At 39.5% G+C, this 22539-nt stretch overlaps 1 protein-coding gene across 1 annotated transcript; it reads left to right on the forward strand.

The window, feature by feature from the left end:
- Positions 1-1114: 1114 nt before the first annotated feature.
- Positions 1115-22290, forward strand: Ttc23l (tetratricopeptide repeat domain 23 like). Its single transcript, XM_042690649.1, has 7 exons — positions 1115-1185; positions 3047-3230; positions 7163-7286; positions 13203-13359; positions 15025-15150; positions 18751-18928; positions 22174-22290. The coding sequence occupies exons 1-7, from the start codon at positions 1118-1120 to the stop codon at positions 22288-22290; spliced, it is 954 nt and encodes a 317-aa protein (XP_042546583.1). The 5' UTR covers positions 1115-1117.
- The last annotated feature ends 249 nt before the right edge of the window (positions 22291-22539 follow it).

Here is a 22539-nt window from a genome sequence, read left to right on the forward strand (position 1 = left end):
TCTGAATCCTGGGCTGAAGTAGGAGACCTCGCAGCAGGTCTAGCTTCCCCACATAACCCTTGTGGCACAGGGAAGGAGGTCTGCCAGGCCAGGACTCTGAAGCTACCTGCAGGGGGTATCAGAGCAGCCCCGCCCAGGGAGGCTAGAAGGCTAGTTCCCAGGTCGTGGCTTTTCAGCCATTGTCCAACAGAGAACTCAATCTGCAGCCACAGGAACCTCAGGGGTAATGTCCATGGTAACAGTGGCCAGGAATTGGGGCTCGTGGAGGCAGGGTTTAATCATACAGAGTAACCTCTGTGGGAGACAAGGCAGCAATGTGCCCATCCTACATATTCTAGGAACATTAGGATGTGGGAGGTTGAGGGGGTCAGAACCCCTAGTTTTGAAAATAGGGTTTAGAAAGAAAAATTACTGATCAACTCTTCTAATTCTGGATTATAGGTCAAGGAAAGCTCCTTGGATCTCCCCAAGGAATGAGTGAAATGGGCGAATGAGGAACAGCTTAATACATGCTGATGCTCAGTAAATGTGCATTCCCCGTGGATGTAAGAGAAAGGATTAGCCTTGAGACGTGGGTAATTGTAAATCATATTTTCCACCATGCGTAAGGTTCACTCCAATGCAATGGCTCCTAGGAAGAGGAGAATTAATACGCTAGATGTATTTCATTTAATACAGAGCTGGTTACTTCGGCTCCTCTAGCATACCAGGATTTGAGTTGAGTAGGTAATCATAGATTGGAAGTTCTAAAAGATGTAAAGGAGAAGATTTTTGAGTTTTTTAAATATTCATTTCATTTAATTTGCTTTTAAGTCCAGGCATTCTGTAGAAGGAATGTGGAGCAGAAAGCAGGAAAAACAAAGGCCTCTAATTTCTGCTTCCAAGTAGTCTCCACCCTGAATTTACATAATTTTTGTGACTTATATTTGACCATTTTAATACTAGTAGTTTCTATTCAATGCTACTCAATGTTTAGACGCTACTATTTAATGTTGGTATCATTTGATGTCTAAATAGTACCAGCTTCTAAGATTATTTTTAAAGTTAAACTCAACAGTTCAAGCCCCACAACCAAAAAAAAATAAAGTTAAACTCACATGTGATTCTTGGTAGGAAGATGCCAGCCAACCCCATCTACATTCCAACTGTTACCAATGACACCGATTGGAACTTCTGCTTTCACCTGTAAGTACCATGGAATCTTGTTTGACATCAAACGAACTCAATGACAACCGTCTCTCCTGGCAAGCCTGGTAAAGAGCCTTTGGATGCATGCTGGAAGAGAAAGTTCCCGTGATGTGCTTAAATAATAATTATGCTGAAAGTTTCATTTCTGTTACGTGTTTTAATAATAACAATGCCAAAATATCTGTTTGTCTCTACAACTTATGTAAAGTGGAATCCAATAGATTCTTTCCTATCTGTAAAAAATTTAATGTTCCAGAAAATAGATTCTTTATAACAAGTCTGGTTAAAAAAAAAAATCATTGACAACATGTAACCTACTCAATGAGAAAATGAGGTTTTATGAAACAATTAATTTTAAAATTCACATCATAATAAAGTTGATTGGGCACAAGGTATTTGTCCTCTGAAAACCCTGTGAGAGAGGTCCTGTCATTACCACATTTTACTGAGGAGTTTAAATAAAAAAGAAATTACTGTTAGTGATACTGATAATAAGGCATTCTGAGTCCAGAGCCCATTATAACTATTATTATTATTATTCACTATTATCCTTAAGTAATTTTTCAATAGAATTTCATTTCAGCATATCAGTTTGTGAGTACATGTTGATCAACATTATCCCTTTCATTATTTTCCCCATCTCTTCCAAACCTACCATCCCTTCAATTTACCTAGTTCCATTTTCACATACGTACATTGAATATTATGACTTCATCCACCCACCTCCTCCTCTATCTGCCCTGAACCCCTGACCTTATTCCTACTCTTACCCCCAAAAGCACATCATCTGGCTTCATTTCTCTTTACCAGGACTCAATTTTGGTGTAGCTGACATAGTGGGTTGGATATCTCTTTTTTTTAAAGAGCTATTCATTGTAACTGACTACTCATTGTAGGATGTTTAGCAGCATCCCTGGCCTCTACTGACTAGCACTAGATGCGACTAGCACTAGTAAGTTGTGATAACCAAAATTACCTCAAACATTACCAAAAGCAAAAATCTTCAAGAGCAGGGACTTTAAACATTGGTGTCTTTACAAATGATGTGCTAACACACACACACACACACACACACTCATACACACAAACTAATCTAGTGTCAATGGACAGATTAAATTGAAACCCCTTTGCACAATTATGTGAAGATAATAATATAAAAACTACTAATAATGGAAAGAGATGAAGACAAGCAAAGTGGTAAGATAATATTGTCCAGTGAAGTATCTCTTAAAGGAGAGTAAGAAAAAGAATAGTGAGACTGAATGATGAGTCTCCTTTGCTAACTTGTAATTTATTCCATATGTTGCCACCATATAGACTAATTCTGATTAGTAGAAAATACTGTAATTATGCGATACTTTTTAACATACTCTGCTATGAACTCTAGATTTTACTAACGTCAATGTTCTCTTAACCGCAAGGTATTTTATGAGACAGCATACAATCTCCAATATGGTAACCAACATAGTCAGAATTGAAATATACTACCAAATGCAGACTACAACACTGGATGAGTTGTATCACATTTATCTTCTTTAACTTCATCAGCTAGATGTTGAATTTTATATTGACCTAATTTTATGAAGTAGGTGAAATAACAGCTTGCTTAAGGCCATGTGTCTGGTAAACAGCAGAGCTGTGACTAATGAAAGTGACTGGTTCACCAAATTTATTTACTTTGAGCCACCACATTGCTGTCCTGGACGCTAGGCCTGAGAGGGACATGAGTATACCACTTAGCTTTATTTTTTCAAGTTTAATTTAGAAAACATGGCCTCATCCTTCACTGAGGAGCTCTATTCCTTCAGTGCTATTTGTTTTTGAGGATCCTGACTTCATGTTTCTTTCATACCCACAGGTCACAACAAAACAAGATCCCATCACACAAGCAAACAGATGAGTTATGCTTCACTTGTGAGTCAAGAGAGAGTGAAGAAGAGTCTAGAACTGAGGAAGAAGATGGCATTGACTGTATGTCTCTTCCCAAACAGAAATTAGCTCAGTCCCAGAAGAAAATCACTCAGCTGATTAAGGAAAAAATGGTAAACAAGAAAAAATGTACTTTGTATTTATTTTCCATTAAAAATATGATAGATGGGAGAGAATCACTAAAGGGATGATATTGCTCAAGATGCATTGTACTTATAATGCGACCTACAAAATCATAACCTCCTTGTACAACTACTTAATAATAAAAAATTTTAAGAAGTACATGGAATAAAGAATTTCAGAAATATTAAAAAAAAATAGAGATACTCCACCTTCACTGTAAAATAAAGCATATCAAGTGGAGGAAGATGTTTATTTCATTGTTAGCGAGAAAACAAAGCAGAAGGTAATTACCAAGCCAGTCTACCCTCCTTCTCCCTCCCTGGCTTGTGGTCTGTTCCTCCTTGGGAGTGTCTGTGTTCCATATTCTACACTAACAATTAACACCTGCTTTGTTCTATTGCCATTCAATTAGGCTTAGTTAAATATTTTTTATGTCTCCTGGAAGGTTTCACTATGTTACCTTTTGTATAGAAGGTAGAAACCGAATAGTAAGGCCCAAGGCCATGAACCAGAGTAGCCAAACAAATGCCCATGGCTCACACATGTAATCCTAGTTACTCAGGAGGCTGAGATCTGAGAATCAAGGTTTAAATCTAGCCTGGGCAGGAAGGTCTGTGAGTCTCTTATCTGCCGTAACCATCCAAGTATGGAAGTAGAACTGTGTGGTTCAAGTGGTAGAATGCCAGTTTTGAGCGGAAAAAGCAAAGGACAGCTCCCAGGCCCTGTGGTTAAGCTCTAGAACCACACACACACACACAAAGAGTAATCAAGCTAAGCTGAGGACTGAGTCAGGCCTAACAAGGCTAGGGGGTAGGTCTTCATTTCTAAGACTGAGTCAAGCACATGCAACTGGAGTCTTCAAACAAGTGTGTGAACAAGAGTATTCAAAGTCCAGGATTCTAAGACAGCAATGCTTTGAAAAGAGGCCCCCAGCCCACTTCCAGAGCATGACTTATCCACAGAGGGAGGAGTTTATACACTGGCTTCCTGATCATTCTTTTTCAAGGGAAAAAATGATTTTAAAGTACACGTATATTAAAGAAGGAGCTAGCTCAAGATAAACTGAGAGTACCTCAGAGGCCAATGATAGAATATGATATCTCTCTAGATGGCTACTTGTAAGTTAACCTTTGTAAATTACCCAAGTAACTTGCAAAGGAAAATCAGGCTGCTGCTGCTGGTTTGGACCTATCATTAGTTTACATCCAGTCTAGAAAGATTTCTAGAATCAAAACTTATCATGTACTATGTAGTTCATCAGGTTAGGTGGGAGACGGACAGTCAGGAGAATGTCATCCTTGAACTCAATGTGACACCATACCTGTATATAACTTCCAGTGATTTACAATTACATAGCACTTTGATTTGAATCACTTAAACACTGACCTTAAAACTTGGGATTTCTCTAAATCTCAGAGTAGGATTTTGGGACTCTTGGCAGTCTTCCTGAAAGCAATGTTATGAATAAATATCATAATGTCTTTTCATCTCATCAGGAAACAGTCACCTGGCTTTGTTGACTACTGGAGACCACACGTTTTTGTAAAGTCACTGAAATAAGTGCCTGGAAGAAATTCTGTGATATCTTAGCCACCTTTGCCCATCATTCTCCTCCTTATTAATAGAACTTACTCACCAAATACTGTGTGTGTGCCTGCTCCATTCCCTGGCCATAGAGATGAAGAATAAACTTCTCTCAAGGAGTTGGGAAGACAGTTAATAGAAACCAGCAGAAAAGACAAGTAATATATTATATCAGATAGGAATGAGTGCAAAATAGGAAATAGCAGATAGCTATTTTAGAAAAGTAGCCAAGAAGGGCCTCTCTGTGGTGAAAAATGAAAATGAAACAGAAATATGCAATCAGTGAAAGAGTGTGTCAAGTGACTTGAGAGGAATAGTAGACAAAAAATCCCTGCATTAGAAATTAGTTTGACCACTGGGTGCCAGCGTCTCATGCCTGTAATCCTAACTAATCAGGAGGCTGAGATTTGAGGATTGCACGTCAAAGTCAACCCTGGCACGAAAGTCTGTGAGACTCTTATCTCCAATTAACCCCTAGAAAAGTGGAAGTGGCACTGTGACTAAAAGTGACACAGAGCACTGGTCTTGAGCAAAAAAGCTTAGGGTCAGCACCCAGTCCCTGAGTTCAAGCCCCATGACTTTGACCAAAACAACAACAACAACAACAAGAGAAATGAGTTTGACCTGTTTAGGAAGGAATAGCTGATCAGTGTGGCTGTACTAGAGAGGATAAGAGGAACAGTAGGGAAGTAGAAGATGAAGTATGGTGAGGAATTTGGATATGATATATGATATATATATAACATCCTATATTATATCGTATTAAGCAGAGCCTAGGAGATCATGGTAAAGACTTTGGACTTCATTAAAAACAGAAAGTTGGAAGTTTTTGTACAGGGCCATCATGTGATTTAATTTATACTTTCAAGAGAGTATGATGACACATAAAATATGCTTAAAATATGGAAATTTATAAGCATAGTAAAGCATTTAGTCATCATTGCATGAGGCCATTTTGAAGATTTTAAGAGAAAAAAGACTCATCCTGGGTCTTGCCTTTCTATTACAGACTATACTTTTAGGAGACATTTCTCTTTAGGGACTTTTCAAGCTAATATTTGAAGAAGGAATGATAAAATTAGGATATCAGCATTTTATAATACTTTATGAATTATCCAAATAATAGAAAGAGAACTATATGTTATTTAATTTATGTGTTAATTATATTCTAATGGAAGAGAGGTGCCCCCTCCCGCTACTTTTGTAATAGTTGTAGTCAAAACTAAACTCAAGGATAAATTAGGTGTGGTGGTGCATACTTGTAATCCTGGAATTTGGGAATCTGAAGCAAAATGATGAGTTCCAGGCCAGCCTGGGCTACATATAACACCAACAAGCAAACAAAGTCAAAGCTAAAATCAGACAAAATTCTAAAGCTAGCTAACAGAATTAAGGCACAACAGAGTGGTGGTGGATCATGTCGAGTGATACCATGATGATGCACTCACAAAATACTAAAGCAAACAAGCTAGATTCTTTAACAAATGTTTTCTGAGAAAAAAAATGAGAGAGAGAAAAGGAACCTCAGATGAACAGAGACTCAAGAGACTGACTTAGTCTGTGGGCATCAAAAAACTAACATACTAGATTTAAAAGCTGAGATGTTTTATATTAAGAAAACATTGTTAAAGGGTGAAAAATGCAGCAATAGTACTCACTAGACACTGTTGAAAATGAACTATACAACAGGAGGGAAAAACTGGGAGAGAGCAAGGGGAAGGGTGACATGGTGCTAAAAGAAATGTACTCATTACCTGACATGTGTAACTGTAACTCCTCTGTATAGCACCTTTCTAATAACAATGAAAAAGAAAAAAATCACTGTTAATATTGTGCTGAGCCAATGATTTTGTTTTTTATAATTCCATATCTTTTAGAAATACTTACAAAAATGTATACATGAAGTAATATAAAGTCTTTGATTTGCTTCAACACAGTAGAAGAGGAGGGTGTCTGGAGGAAGAATACAGCTCCAAAATAGGATTTAACCATAGTGGTTCATATCCATATTGTCAGTGACATTTTTTCGTGATAGAAAATTAAAAGAAATTATTGTGGCTAGTACATGAAATCTAGTATGGTGAATTAGCGTAGCAGCAGTAAGTGGCTATCATGTCCAGCCAGATTATAGATGTGGACAGTTGAGACTAGGTACTTAGACAGAACTTGGCTATAGGAAATAGGAATGAGATGGAGCCAAATAAATGGATGGACCAGATGTGTCATGGGGAGGAATGAGAAGAAAAAAGATGACATTCATTTTTAACTTCTATTGAGGAGAGATACTTTTTACCTTTTTAACAGCATAAACATTTTTAAAAATTTTTGCTTTCTACAGAATACCCAAGCAAACAAGGAACTGATTCGATGTGTTATCCTTTCTCGGATTGTTTTTGGGCAAGAACACTGGAAGTGTGCACAGGCTTTGGTCAACCTGGCGTATGGATACTTGACACTGAGAGGTATTTGGTTCCCCCAGCGGAGTCTAGGCAGGGCAGTCTGTGAAGGTGAATGGAGCTGGTGGGGTTGAGGATGACTGGGAGGGCATCCACCTGTCCCTCAGCAAGAGAAAGGGAGAGCCCATGGTTAAGACACATAGTAATCTTGGTAAGAAAGACACTAAAGGTGATGAGGATTACTACTGGGTATTTTTCATATGGCAAGGTAGTTTTATTTATTTAATAACACTTGGAGGGAGTGAGTATTTTAGTCCTTAGTTTATGAAGGAGACACCGAGCCACAGTGCCGGGGGGGGGGGGGCACGGGGAGACAACATCATGGATAGGGAAAAGGCAGGTAGAGGCTTACCCCCAACAGAGGAGATTTTTCTGGAAGGTATTCTAGTATAAGATGGAATTCCTTTGTTCAAATTGGAATCCTGGAACCCAAGGGAAAGCTTTGTAAGAGCAGAAACTGTGTTGTAGAAGTTTAGTATGTATTTATCAACAGATTGAGTCAAGAACACATTTCTGAAACAAGAGTTAGTAGGAGTATTCTAGAGTATTCTAGACTGCCCTCTGCTTAGGTATGAGTAGAACAGAAGACACTTTAGAACAGACAGGTTATCCCTGGAAATCATACTGAAAAGGTAATTGGGGTCCAGATATCAAAGAATTTGGGAAATTTCAAAGGGATTTGAAAAGAAGTGGTAGTTTGTGTGTAAAATGAGACACTCTGGCTTTTACTGATAGAGGTAAAGAACAATTAGGCCATTAATCTTTCCAAGATGACAGCCAGTAAAGGCACTGACGGTGACAGTTGGCACATAAACTTCAAATGTAGACTTGGTAACATATAGAGACTAATTCAATGTAGAGTGAGAGGTACCGACAAGAGTTGAAATGGGCTTGGGTGCCTGTGGCTTATTCCTGTAATCTTAGCTACTCAGGAGACTGAGCTCTGAGGATTATGGTTTGAAGCCAGCTAGAGCAGGAAAGTCCATGAGACTCTTGCCTCCAGTTAACTACTCAGAAAAAGCCAGAAGTGGCTCTGTGGCTCAAGTATTAGAGGCTAGCCTTGAGCATAAAGAGGTTCAGGGATAGTGCTCAGGACTGGAAACAAAATGAGTTGAAATGGAAGTGAGTATGACCTGGACATTGAGCTAAGTGGGCAGGGGGTAGATGGTGTAGTTCAGTGATGGAGCATACTGCTTTCCATGTACAAGACCCTGAAGGGAAGGAAGGGAGGGAGGGAGAGAGGGAGGGAGTTAAGGGTTATGGAGAGGGAGGCTGAGCAGGGTGGGAGGAAAGGAAAGGAAGGAGAAAGGTAAGAAAAGAAGAAAGAAAAAAAAGTAGCCAACAGGAAAGGGAAAGGGAAGGGAGAGGAAGGGAAAGAAAAGAGAGGAAAAGAAAAAGGGGAGAAAAATTTGAGTCAATGGAGAAGTTCAGGCAGATAGGTCAATTCTATGTTTTTTGATGTTGTTAGGAACTGAAAAACAGACCTGAAAATAAGAAAAGAACAATTTGGAAGGGATTAGCACATAGGAACAAGTTGAAGAGTATGGATGAGTATGACCAAAATAAGTGTGTAGAAAGACATTGATTTTTTAAGTGCCAAAAGAAAAGGCAATAGGACAAAGGACATAAGACCTGGAAACAATAGCATTAGGGATGGGTAGTAAAAGAGGACCCAGAGAAAGTGAACTGAAAAGTTAACAGGGAATTGTTTGGAGAGAGGGTTTCAAAATGAAGTGCAGCATGTGTTCTACAGTTGCAGGTAGTAAAGTAAGGATTAGAGAGACAGACATCCATGATGTTGGCAATTAGCAATTGCTAATACTTGGTTTAGCCTGGACAAGAAGACTTCCTGGGCCCTGGGACTAAAATTTTTGCTGGAATTCAGACTCAAATCGAGGGCAACTGAACAGTAGAGGAAGACATTTAAGCGGGAGATCTGTCTAAACCTGGCACAAAGCTAGAAATGGCTTTTTCTGGAAGAGATAGAAGAGAACTGTGGTAGGTCTGTACAAGGAACTTGGCCTGTATCTTCTGAAATCTACCATTTCCATAGTCAATCATGTGACTTCTTCATGTGCCTTCCAATTAGATTCTAAGCTGAGTCAAAATAAAAGATGGTGTTTATAACCTTTTCTTCTTAAATCACAGTTTTTCTTATAGTAATAAAGAATTACACTTGAGATAAGAAGTTAGAAAAATGTCTGACAGTGATGCATACCTGTAATCCTAGCACCCAGGAGACTGAGACAGGAAGCTCAGGAGTTTGAGTTACCCTGATCTACGTAGTGAGGTTCAGGTCAACTTGATTTTTTTTTTTTTGATCCTCGTGGGGCCTGAACTCTGGGCTTGGGCGCTGTCCCTCAGCTCTTCAGCTCAAGGCTAACGCTCTACCACTTGAGCCACAGCGCCACTTCCGGCTTTTTTCTTTTTGCTTATGTGGTGCTGAGGAATCGAACCCAGGGCCTCAGGCATGCAAGGCAAGCGCTCTACCACTGAGCCACCTTCCCAGCCCCTCAACTTGATTTTTATAGTGAGATTTTTGTCTTGACAGCAAGAGAGAGAGAAGAGTTTTTGTTTTGGTTTTTGTCTTTTTTCCTAGTCAAGAGAAACAGCCTCCTGGTTAAGTGAAGTATTATTACCAAGTTTTTAACCTTAAATATTTGATAGTATCTGATCCATGGAATAAAACAATTCAGGCTTTAAAAAGTGAAGGAAGGGGAGGTGGAGAGGGAAGGGATGATAGGGGAAAAATAAAGGAAGAGGTAACAATGCTAGATAAGAAATGTACTCATTGTCTTACTCATGTAATTGTAACCCCTCTGTATTTTTACAATAAAAAACATAACAAAAGCAAAAAAGCAAAAAAAAAAGAAATAAAGAATAGAGAATAAATTCTAAAAAATAAGTGAAGTAGAAACATTGTCCAAAAAAGAAATGATGATACACCTTACTAATAGCAATAAAGTTACATTTCTAAAAAATTACAAACTTTTGAGAGGAATAAAGCACTTGTAAAGTCTAGTTCATTTTCTTGTTGTTAGTCTTGTACATTTTAATTTTCTTGTCATCAGTCCTGTGTCTGCTTTAAAATGAGGGAAATTACATTAGCTAGCCTTCCATGTGGACAGACCATAGGAATTCATGTGTTCATGCCTCATTACACGCATGCATGCTTTATAGCCACCAGACCTGTTTTCCTTATTCTCCTAGGGCTTTTCCAGAATCAGGATACAGAGGTCAAGGTCAGAGGTTGATGTCTTTCAATAAACAGTCTAAGAGTACTTAGTGAGAAACTTGTCTAAGTGAAATACTGGGAATATAATGTGAAGTCCTCCAAAAACTTACTGTGGAGAGTGCCTAACTATGCTAGCAGGTGAGGGAAAGTCAGTATTGTGCAATTGATAGAAAGGGCTTTGGAGGTCAACATTGATGTTACAGAAGTTGGTGGAACTTCTGAGATGCAATGAGAGAAAGCAAACTGGAAGACTTTGAAAATGGATCTGTTGATGGAAGGATCGGGGGAAAAAGAGTTAGCATTGAACCAGTTAGAGAAGAGTTGTAAAGAGAATCAGGTTGGTTCTGTACCTAAGGATGTCTGATGCTGAAGCCAGGTTGGGGTCTGAGGAACTATGGCTATATGTAAACATTAAGGCCTAGTGTCCTCAGGAGAACAGTTGCTCCATAGTAGTTTATACATAAGCCAGACCACAGGGATGAATGAAAGGAATAGGGACTTGAGACTATGGTACCTATTTTTCAGTTGGTTGGTTGGTAGGGACAGGGTTTTGTTATCTAGACTAGATGGGATTCTCCTGCCTCAGACTTGTGGATATAGGCCTGTTCCATCATGCCTGGACTAGGCTGAATATTCTAAATATTTTATATAGAAAGAGATAGTGGAAATAAGAGGGTAGCTAGACCAGGTAGACAATTCAAGTGAAGATAATTTTACAGGAAAAACGCAGTAAGATTTTAGGCAAGAGAATTTTAAGATTTTTGTGAAAGTGGAACATTGATGGAGTTCATAAGACCACTCTGAAGCACAGGAGAGACATGAACGTAAGTCTAGATAGACTAGCGGACTGGCAGCTAATGCTTTATCTTATATTTCCAGCACACACTTTTTATGTCTTTGCACTCAAACTGCCTCTTCGGGCAAACTGGTCTTCATACCTTTCCTAACACTCCTATAATCTCCCAGACCTCATGTACAAACACGTACACACCCTTGTATGCTCACATATGCACACATGCATACACACACACACACACACACACACACACACACACACACACACACACTTCTGCTTATTCTGTTTCTCAGACCTCTGTGTTTGTAATGCTAGTGACTTTTAGGAATTGACCCAAGGCAATTTAAGGGCCAGTTACCTATTATGTAATAGATCCTTGCCCTCACTCTCACTATCCAAGTTCATTTCCATCTCAGTTGATCTGTATGGAAAAGGTATCTTAGAAACTAATTGGCTTCAGAATTACTTTAGAGCTCTTGCAAAGAAGGCTTTGTTCCCATTCATGGTTGTAACTCATTAAGAGATCCTGCACATAGAACACAGGAGGCTGCAGGGCATCAAAGCCAACTCATTTTGAATGATCTCTGTTGTCCTAGACTTGCACCTAGGCTGTGAAGCCAAACTTCAAGGGCTAAAATCAAGGCAATCTGGGTAGGACCTGGGCCAGGGGTGTGAAGTGAGCAGAGAAGCCCTGTGGGCCTAGATGGCAGAAGTGAATGTTTATCAGTCCCTAGCTGTTGTTTCCCCAGTCCCCAAAGAGAGGGCCCAAAGTGAAAAACAGTCATTGCTTTTAGTATAGTAGAATAAAACCAGGTTAGTGTGTCCTGTTGGTTCAGCTGCATCCGTATAAGCTGGGGCAGAACATGAGACTGTAGTTCTATAAATTGGGTAGTTTTAAGTCTGCCTCTGTTAGCTTGAATTAAGTGCTCAGGAGCACCAGCTTTTGCCTGAAAGACCAGGGGGAAACCCTCTACCAGCTTTCTTTAGCTGGGGTTTTGTTTGACATTCTCTTTGTCTTCTTAGTGAAGGAACACACTGCTTTTAGAAATTAGATTTGTGTGTGTGTGTGTGTGTGTGTGTGTGTGTGTGTGTGTGTGCAATTAGTATCACTAGCTTCATCTTGGATGAAAAAAATTCCCAGATGGAAGTAATTGTACTCATAAGCCCTTGTATTTATAGAGTGCCTTTTGCAGAAAGCTCAAAGGATAACATTATATGGCATAACATAGTTTGTTTCTGGACTATCTCCATGTGCTTGGTAAGGGAGAGCGTCTATAATTATTTGTTGTCATTTGCCATTTGAAGCATGGGGAAACTTTGCCATGGCAACAGTAGAATTGAAAAGTGGAATTCTCCCTGCTGGGAGAGCTTCCTAAGGATCACTGAGGTTTAAGATAGGAGTTCTTCACCAGGTCCCAATGGCTCATACCCGTAGTCCTAACTACTCAGGAAGCTGAGTTCTGAGGATTGCTGTTCAAAGCCAGTCCTTTCAGAAAAGCCCATGGGACTCTTATCTCCAATTAACAACCAAAACCTGGAAGTGGGGCTGTGGTTCAAGTGGCAGAGCACTAGCCTTGAACATAAAAGCTCAAGGACAAATGCCCAGGGCCCTGAGTTCAAGGCCTAGGACTGGCACAAAAAAAGAAAAGAGAAAAAAGAAGATAGAAGTTCCTGGGCCCATTTCTGTAGGAATTCTAACTCTAGGATTAGGCCTAAGAATCTGTGTTTCTAAATAAGCATCCAGATAAATTCTGCTTCACAGCCAGATCTTGGAACTTAAACTGACAACTATTATGATAACCACACTGCTTGCCTTCTCCGCTTCCAGGAATGGCTTTGGAACACACCTCCTCAATGTCTGCCTTCTTGCTTCCCACTCTCTCTTCACCAGGTTTCCCAGCTCAGGCCAAGAAACATGCTGAGTCAGCTAAGAACAAACTATTAGCCCTGAAGGGAAACATGGCCTCGGAGGAGGAGGAGAAAGAAATCCTGGGAGCTCTGGTACTGCTCTACTACACACTGGGCATGGCCTGGCTCCTACAGAAACGATATCCTTTCCTTCCCAGATGGGTCTGGTGATTGGGGTTCTGGTCCACATATGACAGATGGATCATGTCATACATGGGAGGGAAGGAGAAGAAGACACAGAATCTTGGTAGCTGTGCAGACCCTCTACTAGGTGCTTTCTCTCCATCTGCAGCAGCATTTATCTTCCTCATGTAAATGTGGAGTGGAGTCCTAGAAAGGATCTCACTAGCAACACATCTTCTTGCTAGGTGCTAATTTCCTGAGTCTGATCTGCTTTTCATTGAGCATTAAACATCAGTATTCATAATAGAGATGTGTAGGAATGGGGAGAATGGGTTCGTAATTTAAAGCAGTTTGACAAACTAAGCTGCACCTTCTAATTCTTTGGGGAGCTTTCAGAATTGCTACTGTGTGGGTTCCACCTTAGAGATGTAGATCTGTTGACCTGGGGGTACATCCATTCTTTGAGATATTTGAAAGCCTCCCATGTGGTTATAATGTGCAGCCCAAACCCACTGATTTAATAGAGTTTAGTTTTAGTGGAGCTTTTGTTTTCTGGAAATATTATGGAGAGCACTTCCTGTGAAATGGGAAGCCAAACAAAGTAGACAAAAGTAGTTCTCCATATCTTTGGGAGATAGTGGTATTTGCCTATGTTCCTTAGCTTTCTGACACTATAGCAAACACTTGAGGCATTCAACTTACAAAGTATAGTGTGATGCCCAGTTTGGGGGTTCCAGTGCATGATCTATTAGCTCCTTTGCTTTGGTGCCTATAGCAAGGCAGTACATCATGGCAAGAACATGTGCCAGAATGGAACTATTTGCTCTTGGCCAAGGAGCAAATGAGAAAAGAAGAGGATGGGCAGGTATCTCATTATTTCCTTCAAAGGCCTTCTCCTTTTAGCCTCTTACTAGGCCCCACTTCCAAAAGTTGTCACCACCTCCAAATAACAACTGGAACCAAACCATTACCACATAGACTTTATAGGGTACATAAAACCTAAACTGTAGCAATGCCTTGCCTCAAGAAGCTTGTAATTCTGATAGCTTTTAACGGTGACGAAATGTTAATTATCATGAGCACATCACATGTGAGTCTGCTCTATATTACCCCTCCCCCACTACAGTTTTGGTTTTATTGTGCAATTCACAAAGCCTAATTCATGGCCTTCCTCTGATACACTTGTCTGTCGCGGGGCCGGGGGGGGGGGGGGGGGGGGGAGGGAGAGGTTGGTTATTGAAAATGAGAAGAATAGAAAGATGGTGGGAATTACCTGGGTTTTTCTTTCCTGTTTGCCTCTGGCCAAAAACTTGCTTTTCTTGGATTTTCTGAATTACCCAGAAAGTCTCTTTTTTTTTCCTATTCTAGTGAAACCACTTGGGGAAAAAGTGAATAATTGCTGTCATGAAGTAGTAAATGTCTCTACAGGAAATCTAATGTAATTTAAATTTTCCGTTCTTTCTTGCAAACTTTCATCTACTGCAGGCCTACAGCACTAGAAACCCAGAGCCTTGTTCTTTTTCCAGAGAATGCTTCCCTCTTGATGACGTACACACGTGGGGATTAGATCACCTAGTTAAATGCCTGTTTTCCAGCCTTGCTTCCTTTCCCCTGAGGCCCTTTTGTTTGCTTATCAATGTCTGTGTTGGTGGAGTGGTAGCCATTTGCCTTGACTATTTCACTGGAAAAGAAGCTTATTTCTATCTGCAGAAGTCAGAGACAACCATGAAGGAACTGACAGAATTAAATAAGGGATACATTTATGGAATGCCAATCACAGAGAAAGACCTAGCGATTGGTTTGGGCAGGTAAGATCTGGGCATAGAGAAAGTAAAATTTTTATGGAGGAGGCCTGGAGTTCCATGTTGTCTTGTTCCTCTATATAAGGGCAGAAAACTATTCAGAATAAAAAAAGCCAGGGGCTTACATAATAAAACAGGCTCATATTTACCAAATGTGTACCTATTTTTGCACTGTTCCACTAAATGTTCACAACCACCATTGCAATAGTCAGAAAAAAACTCTCTTGCTAGAGAGAAGAGGGCAAGGGGGCTGGAAGTTCCAGCCAGAGGACCACACGGACACCAAATAGACAGACAACAAAGTTTATTGCCAGCAAACTAACAATGCTGTGCCTTTCCGGCCAGGCGCAACACCACATAATGCTTGTCTTGAAAAGGGGAGATCTTTATAGGGCCAGGGGACAGGAATGAAAAGGTGGAATTTACTATTTGTAACAATTGTGGTTAGGTCTAGGCTGAAGGCGTTCCTCTACTGCAGCTGAAGGTGACTGGACTCCATGAGTTAACAATTGCATTCAGGTCTAATCTGGTCACCTGATTTGGGAGAAAGGGCTGAGGAACTAAGATGGGGGTTGTTAAGTCAAAATGGAGGAGGATATGCTACTAGGGACTAAAGCTGCTTTAAGTTGGATCTATGATACGAATTCCTTAATTCTCAGCACACTGTTAAGTTTTCTCTTATATTTATCCTAGGATTGGCTGGTTTTGTTTTCTGGATTGTCTTTTAATTCAGTCATGAAGTACAACAACTTAGCAGATAATAGTGAAGATAGGCAATTGGAGGCCATGGAAATTGCACAGCACGTGTATGATTTAAGGAAAGTTTTGTTCTGAGTGGAACTAAAGTTCATGGAATTCGTGCAAGCTAGAACAAGTCTTAACTGTTTTTCAGTTGAATTAAGGATCCTCTGAGAATTGGAATAATTAGAAATAAGAGTGGGCCCATCAGATTATCAGAAAAAAAATGAAGAGTTTACTGTTCCTTAGATTTTTAAAGTATCTTTATATCCTAGAAAGCAAGTCTGTTTGTAAAACCATAAGATGATTGAATGGTAAGTAAATGAAGCACATGTGTTACATCTGCCTCCTCTAAACAAACTGAATCTAGAAGTCAAATGGGAAATGGGGGGGAGATGTTGGAATGTCCATAACTAAATAAAATTATTGACTTAAGTCCATAGGACCGTATAGTAGAATCTAAAAATTGCCTCCTGCTGTCACACAGAGCTGTAGTTAAAAGTTTTTCTGCCTTATGTAAAAGAAAGCTTTGTTTCCTTTTTTAGAATGAATTAAAATGTTTATCCATTCATTTTTTTCCACAATATCCATTTTTTGCATGTACTGTTCGAAATGTTGGAATGCTTACTAGATACAACTACATACTAGACACTATTATGATTACTGTCCTAATGTATCTCATTCAATTAAATCAATTCATTCAACGGCACATCAAGTTAAAAATGAACAGTGGTGAATGACAGAGGAAAGAGACTTAATTGAATGTGGCAGTGTAAAGGAGACAAGGAGGCTGAGTGACCCTGAAATTCTCTTGAAATTGCCTTCAGGATACTGGCATACGTTTTTAAGTTTAAGTAAGAGAAGAGTTGGAGGAAGCAGCCAGAAGTATGTATCATTAGGTGGTCCTAGTCAAAGGTATTCCTTGGATATTGGATGGTGTCTAGTCATGATAAGAAGTTATTATTTGTCTGGGGCAGAGCGGGCATTTGGTTTTCTCACAAAATGGATCTGCCCTTCTTGGAGTCCCAAGGTGATTATGGAGAGGTGAGAGGAAATCACAAATAAGCAAGTAACTTCCTTCATGTTGGAAATCCCCGAGTTCTTGAATACCAGAGGCTTCAAGATTGGTTTTTCAAACCCAGAGACTTATGGTGTTTGGCCCTTAGATCTAGAGGCTATTGAACTAAGCTTTCAAAGCCAGAGACTTCTATCTAGGTGCTCAACTTAGAAGCATACTGCTTTGGGATTTGAATGTTACTGGTACTTCACCCTGCAGCTATAGACCTGGCTCCTAAATTTCAGATACTGGAGGCTTTGTTTCCTAACCCTTAATGACTCTCTGGACCTCCCCCAGTGACCATGGCATTCAACTCTCACAGTCTTGAGTCTTCACAGCCTCTCCCTTTCTCTTCCCTTGGACATTTTTTTAACTCTAGCCACTCCACGTTCATCTGCTCTTAATATTACCAGCTCAAAAGCCAGATGCCAGTGGCTCACGTCTGTAATCCTAGTTACTCAGGAGATTGAGATCTGAGGATTGTGGTTCAAAGCCAGCCCAAGCAGGAAAATCCCTGAGACTCTTATCTCCAATTAACCACCAGAAAATTGGAAGTGGCCCTGTGGCTCAAGTGATAGAGCACCAGCCTTGAGCTGAAGAGCTCAGGGACAGCGCCCAGGCCCGAGTTCAAATCCCACAACCATATACATATACACACATGTATATACATATGTCTATACATGTATATGTATATGTATGTGTATACATATATGTGTATATATGTATGCGTGTATATGTGTGTGTGTGTGTGTGTGTGTGTGTGTGTGTGTGTGTGTGTGTGTATATATATATATATATATATATCCAGCTCAGCTTGCTCTACTGGCGCAAACAAATGAAAATAGAAAAGAGATTATATTCTTCATTTAGTTGTGGAAACTTTGAAGATACAGGTATACCTATAAGAAAAAAAAAGCCATTGTAATACTACTACCCAACATTAATCGTTATAAACATTTGGCTCTATTCTCTCTCTCTCTCTCTGTATTCTATGTATCCATCCAATGACTCATCTATCTGATCATTTCTGTAATCTCAGATTTTATTTTGTTGTTGGTTGTGGGGCCTGAACTCTGGGCCTGGGCACTGTCCCTCAGCTCTTCAGCTCAAGGCTAGCACTCTACCATTTGAGCCACAGCACCACTTCTAGCTTTTTTTTTTTTTTTGCTTATGTGGTGCTGAGAAATTGAACCCAGGGCCTCATGCATGCAAGGCAAGCATTCTACCACCGAATCTCAGAATATCTTGAGTATGGCTTTATGCCTCATTTTTTTCAACTAGTCCATCTGAAGTCTCTTTCCATATTATTGTTAATCTCAAAAGAAAACACAACTCTGTGAAGCGTTTTAATATATGATGTACTATAATTCATTTAACCAATTTACAATGTTTCCTCTGTCTTCTCTCATCTTTAACTGAGGAGATATAAACTAAACTGAATTGAATAATGCAAAAATGCCATTGGTTTGATGGAGAAAACCAGAGGTAATAAAATTTCATTTCGATTTTAGAAAGCCTGTGTTTATGAGTAAATCATCCCATCTTGTGAATTGCCGGGTACTGTTTTTCCATTTGCCTTTTTAAAAATTAAAGTTTAGATGATAGTGAAACATTGAAATAGTTTAAATGGATGGTTGGCAGTAGAATCTGGTGGGTAAGAATGTACTTACAGCAAGACTGGAATTTGAGTCAACCACCCAGGAGTTTGGCCTATTGAGCCCAAATTCTTTAGTTCTTAAGAGTTAAATCCTTATGTGTCTGCAAAGTAAGTGACCTCTCTGTGACTTTCCACTTTTTTTTTTTTTTTGTAGAGCCTCCTTGGCCATCCACAGATTAAACCTTGCTCTATCATACTTTGAAAGGGCAATTGATGATGTTATTGCTGCTGAGGGGGATAGCACGTCAGATCTGATCAGTCTCTATGTGGAAATAGCTCAGATGGAACAGCTGAGAAAGAACCATGGGCAAGCCATCCGTTATTTAAAGCAGGTTAGTGCATTAGCTGGAGGCCAGAGGCCCAGTGACAATGGCCAGGGAAGCTGGAGCTTCTCAGAAAAAAAGGGGATAGGCCCAACTCCATATTACTCTGGACTTTCTAAAGTGGTAGGATTGGTTCCATGTTATCCTGACTTCCTTCTAGACCCACACAAGAGCTCATCATCAACCCAAAGCAATCTGCTATGGGACCTGTCAGTAGACAGAACTTCTCCTCCTAGATTCCCTTCTCTCCTCTGTCTGTGGAGGAAGCCATGTGTGAATCTACTCCAAGGACAAAAAAAAAATCAAGGTGCCTGGACTTCTCTCCAGCAAACACAGAGGGCCTTTTTGATGAAAAATCATAACATTCTGTTATAATGCTGTCATATTTCCTTTAAGCCAATCTAGCAGGTTGTATTTACAAACCTAAGGTTAAACTAACAAAAGGGTATTTCAACTTGGAGTTTACTTGACAAATGCTCAGGAGAGACCAAAACAAAACATAAGAAAGAATGTTGACTCTATCTTATGAAAACAGTTTAGGGTGCATTTATATATCATGTATTTCAAACTGCTATTAAGTTCACTTTTTCTCTCTTCTAAATAGGATTGTCCTATTGTGGCTCTATTATGTTCCAAAACCACAAGTAGAATACATGACTGTATTTCTTATAAAAATGTAGAAAAACCTTTTGCAGAACCTTCATACTGGCTTTCCAGAGTGGTTGAACAAGTTTACACTCCCACCAATAGTGCAGTAGCATTCCCTTTTGGCCACATCCCCTCCAGCATCTGCTGCTATTAGATTTCTTGATTATAGCCATTTTAACTGGGGTGAGGTAGAATCTCAATGTTGTTTTGATTTGCATTTCTTTTATGGACAGAGAAGTTAAGCATTTCTTCATGTGTCTATTGGCCATTCTTATTTCCTCTTCAGAGAAGTCAGAGCTCCCCTATGACCCAGCATTTACTCAAATGATAACAAACAAGGACATACTAAAGCTACCAGCACAACTATGTTTATTGCAGCATTATTCACCATAGCTAAGATATGGAGCCAACCCAGATGCCTCTCAGTAGATGAAGGGACCAAGAAAATGTGATACACACACACACACACACAATGGAAGTCTATTCTTCCATCAGAAATAATGACATTGCCCCATTTGTTAGGAAATGGAAAGACTTGAAAAAAATCATATTAAGTAAAGTAAGCCAACCCCCCCCCCAAATAGGTCCCATGGTTTCCTTTATTTGTAACAATTTATAATAATATATAATTTATATGTCTAGGATAATCTTATCAGATGAGCAGAAAAGCTCAAAAGCTATGTACATATAATCATATAAGATGATGCTAAGTGAAATGAACCCCAAGATATGGACACAAGAGGTTTTTTTCTTTGTTGTTGTTTTTAATGTACTATGTAATTTTTTTGGTTTCTTTTGTATGTTCTTCCCCCTATGGTATATCCCCTGTTGTCACTGTATTTGATTTTGGTGCCCTACATCTTGTATATACATTTATCTAATTAGGGGAGGGGAAAGGGAATAACAAAATGTTGAAACACAGGATGACCCATTGCAACAATGATACAAGACACTATTTTGGAAATGAGCTTTACAACTTGTGGGGGGAGGGGGGTAAGGGTGGGGGAGGGAAGGGATAGTAGGGAAAAAAACGAAGGAGGGGGTAACAATGTTTGACAAATGTACTCGTTATCTTACTCATGTAACTATAACCCTCTGTACAGCATCTTTACAATAAAATAAAATTAAAAAGAAATGCAGAAAAATTTCAATGCAGCCCAACCATATATGTGAAAACAGATGTTATAGAAAAGGCATTGTGAACAGTTAGACAGTCCAAGATTATAAGCATCATGCCATGGAGGCAAATGAGGGATACCATTCTGATGACAGGGCAGTCTTTGCCTAGAAAGCTAGTCTAGGCTTTGGATTCAAGGCTTTCTTTTTTTTTGCGGGGGGTGGGGGGGTCCGGTTGTGGGCCTGAACTCTGGGCCTGGGCGCTGTCCCTCAGGTCTTCAGCTCAAGGCTAGCGCTCTACCACTTGAGCCACAACACCACTTCCGGCTTTTTTCTTTTTGCTTATGTGGTGCTGAGGAATCGAACCCAGGGCCTCAGGCATGCAAGGCAAGCGCTCTACCACTGAGCCACCTTCCCAGCCCCGGATTCAAGGCTTTCTTAATTCAGTGGTCAGATCTTAAGGAGTTAAAACAATAAACATCAGTATTTATGAACACCACCAAAAAATAAGTGGTAAAACTTAGGAATGCTTTTACAATGTGTACTTGAGGAGGTGTTAATTCATTTAATCCATATAATAGCCCAATGAAGTAGCATCATTATTTTGTCTCCTCTTAAGGATATAAGAAGTACAAAGAGTTATAATTACTTCTGTTGAAGTTATATAGGTAACAAGTGGCAACGCAGAGATTTGAACTCACATCCTACAGTCTATACTTAGAGTAACTCTTTTCTATGACTTGGTCCAATATACTGTCCTTTCAGGCCCTTGAAATGTCTCACAAACTTCATCCTATGAAAGGTGAGGTGAGGCGGTTCTTTTCTTGCTGGTAGGTATGGAATAGATGTTTTCACTCTCTTGTGTCCTTCTATATTAGCACAAATAATAGTAATAATTATATTTTATACTTGTTTAATGCTTACTAATTGCCAGGTGATGCTCTAAACATTTTATATGTATTGTTTTATTCAATTATATACAATTATTTGGGACACTTGTTTTATTATCTCCATTTTCTGTTGTGATTTGAATAGGATCAGGAATCATCTCCTGTTCTATATACTTGTAGTGATTGAGTGGGGTTGGAGGTCCAGAAGTGTGGTTCTCAGATCCATGGTTTCTGATGACTGCCTTTGATACCGAGCCTTTGAGATGGTGCCTAGATTATAATGACAGGTGCTTGGAAACCTTGTGAAATACTAGCTATTACTGATTGAGAATTTACCATGTGATGAGTATTGCATTTGCATACACCAATTCATTTAATCTTTCCAAATCCTAAGCAGTAAGAAACATATATGCTTTCTGCTTAACAAAATGACTTGCTCAGGACTCACAGCTAGGAATTAGCAAGGAGCTGGGACTCAGGCTTATCTCTCATCAAATTCTGTAAGCTCTATATTGGCTCTCAACTAGCAATTCTATGTAAACTACATGCGAAACACTGTCATCTGTTCTTATCATGTCATTGGTTTCTTGTGTCTTCTAGGCCCATTCTATCTGTATTTCTTCATTCACTGAAATCAGCCCCCAAACTGGAGAAGTGAGTGCATTGCTTGCCAAAGCATATGCCATGTCTGGAGAGCCTCAGCACAGGGGTAGGTAAAAGAAGTGGCCTTGAAGTTACCATCGTTAACCAGTGACAGGTGTAAAATACATTAGTGAGTAATCTATCAGCAAGGTTATGGTTAGCTGCACATCCTAACAGAAAATTGGACCAGTCATAGTTTCATACAAAGTTAATTAACAGGAATTTAGACCTAGATGATAACAATTCTTCCAAATTGTTGGATCATCAAAACAGAAATAATAATCTATCTTCTATTTCTTTCATTCTCTTAGAATCTCAACAGAA

This window comes from Dipodomys spectabilis, unplaced genomic scaffold (genome assembly GCF_019054845.1).
Source record: "Dipodomys spectabilis isolate Male_0828 unplaced genomic scaffold, ASM1905484v1 ptg000138l, whole genome shotgun sequence".
In the NCBI taxonomy this organism is placed as follows: domain Eukaryota; kingdom Metazoa; phylum Chordata; class Mammalia; order Rodentia; family Heteromyidae; genus Dipodomys; species Dipodomys spectabilis.

What these genes read in the sequence shown, in the direction of transcription:
- Ttc23l (XM_042690649.1), top strand. Translation starts at nt 1,118, where the DNA reads ATGCCAGCCAACCCCATCTACATTCCAACTGTTACCAATGACACCGAT. An exon ending in AGCTGATTAAGGAAAAAATG is followed by an intron (nt 3,231 to 7,162) that starts GTAAACAAGAAA and finishes TGCTTTCTACAG; the next exon opens with AATACCCAAGCAAACAAGGA. An exon ending in CCATCCGTTATTTAAAGCAG is followed by an intron (nt 18,929 to 22,173) that starts GTTAGTGCATTA and finishes TGTGTCTTCTAG; the next exon opens with GCCCATTCTATCTGTATTTC.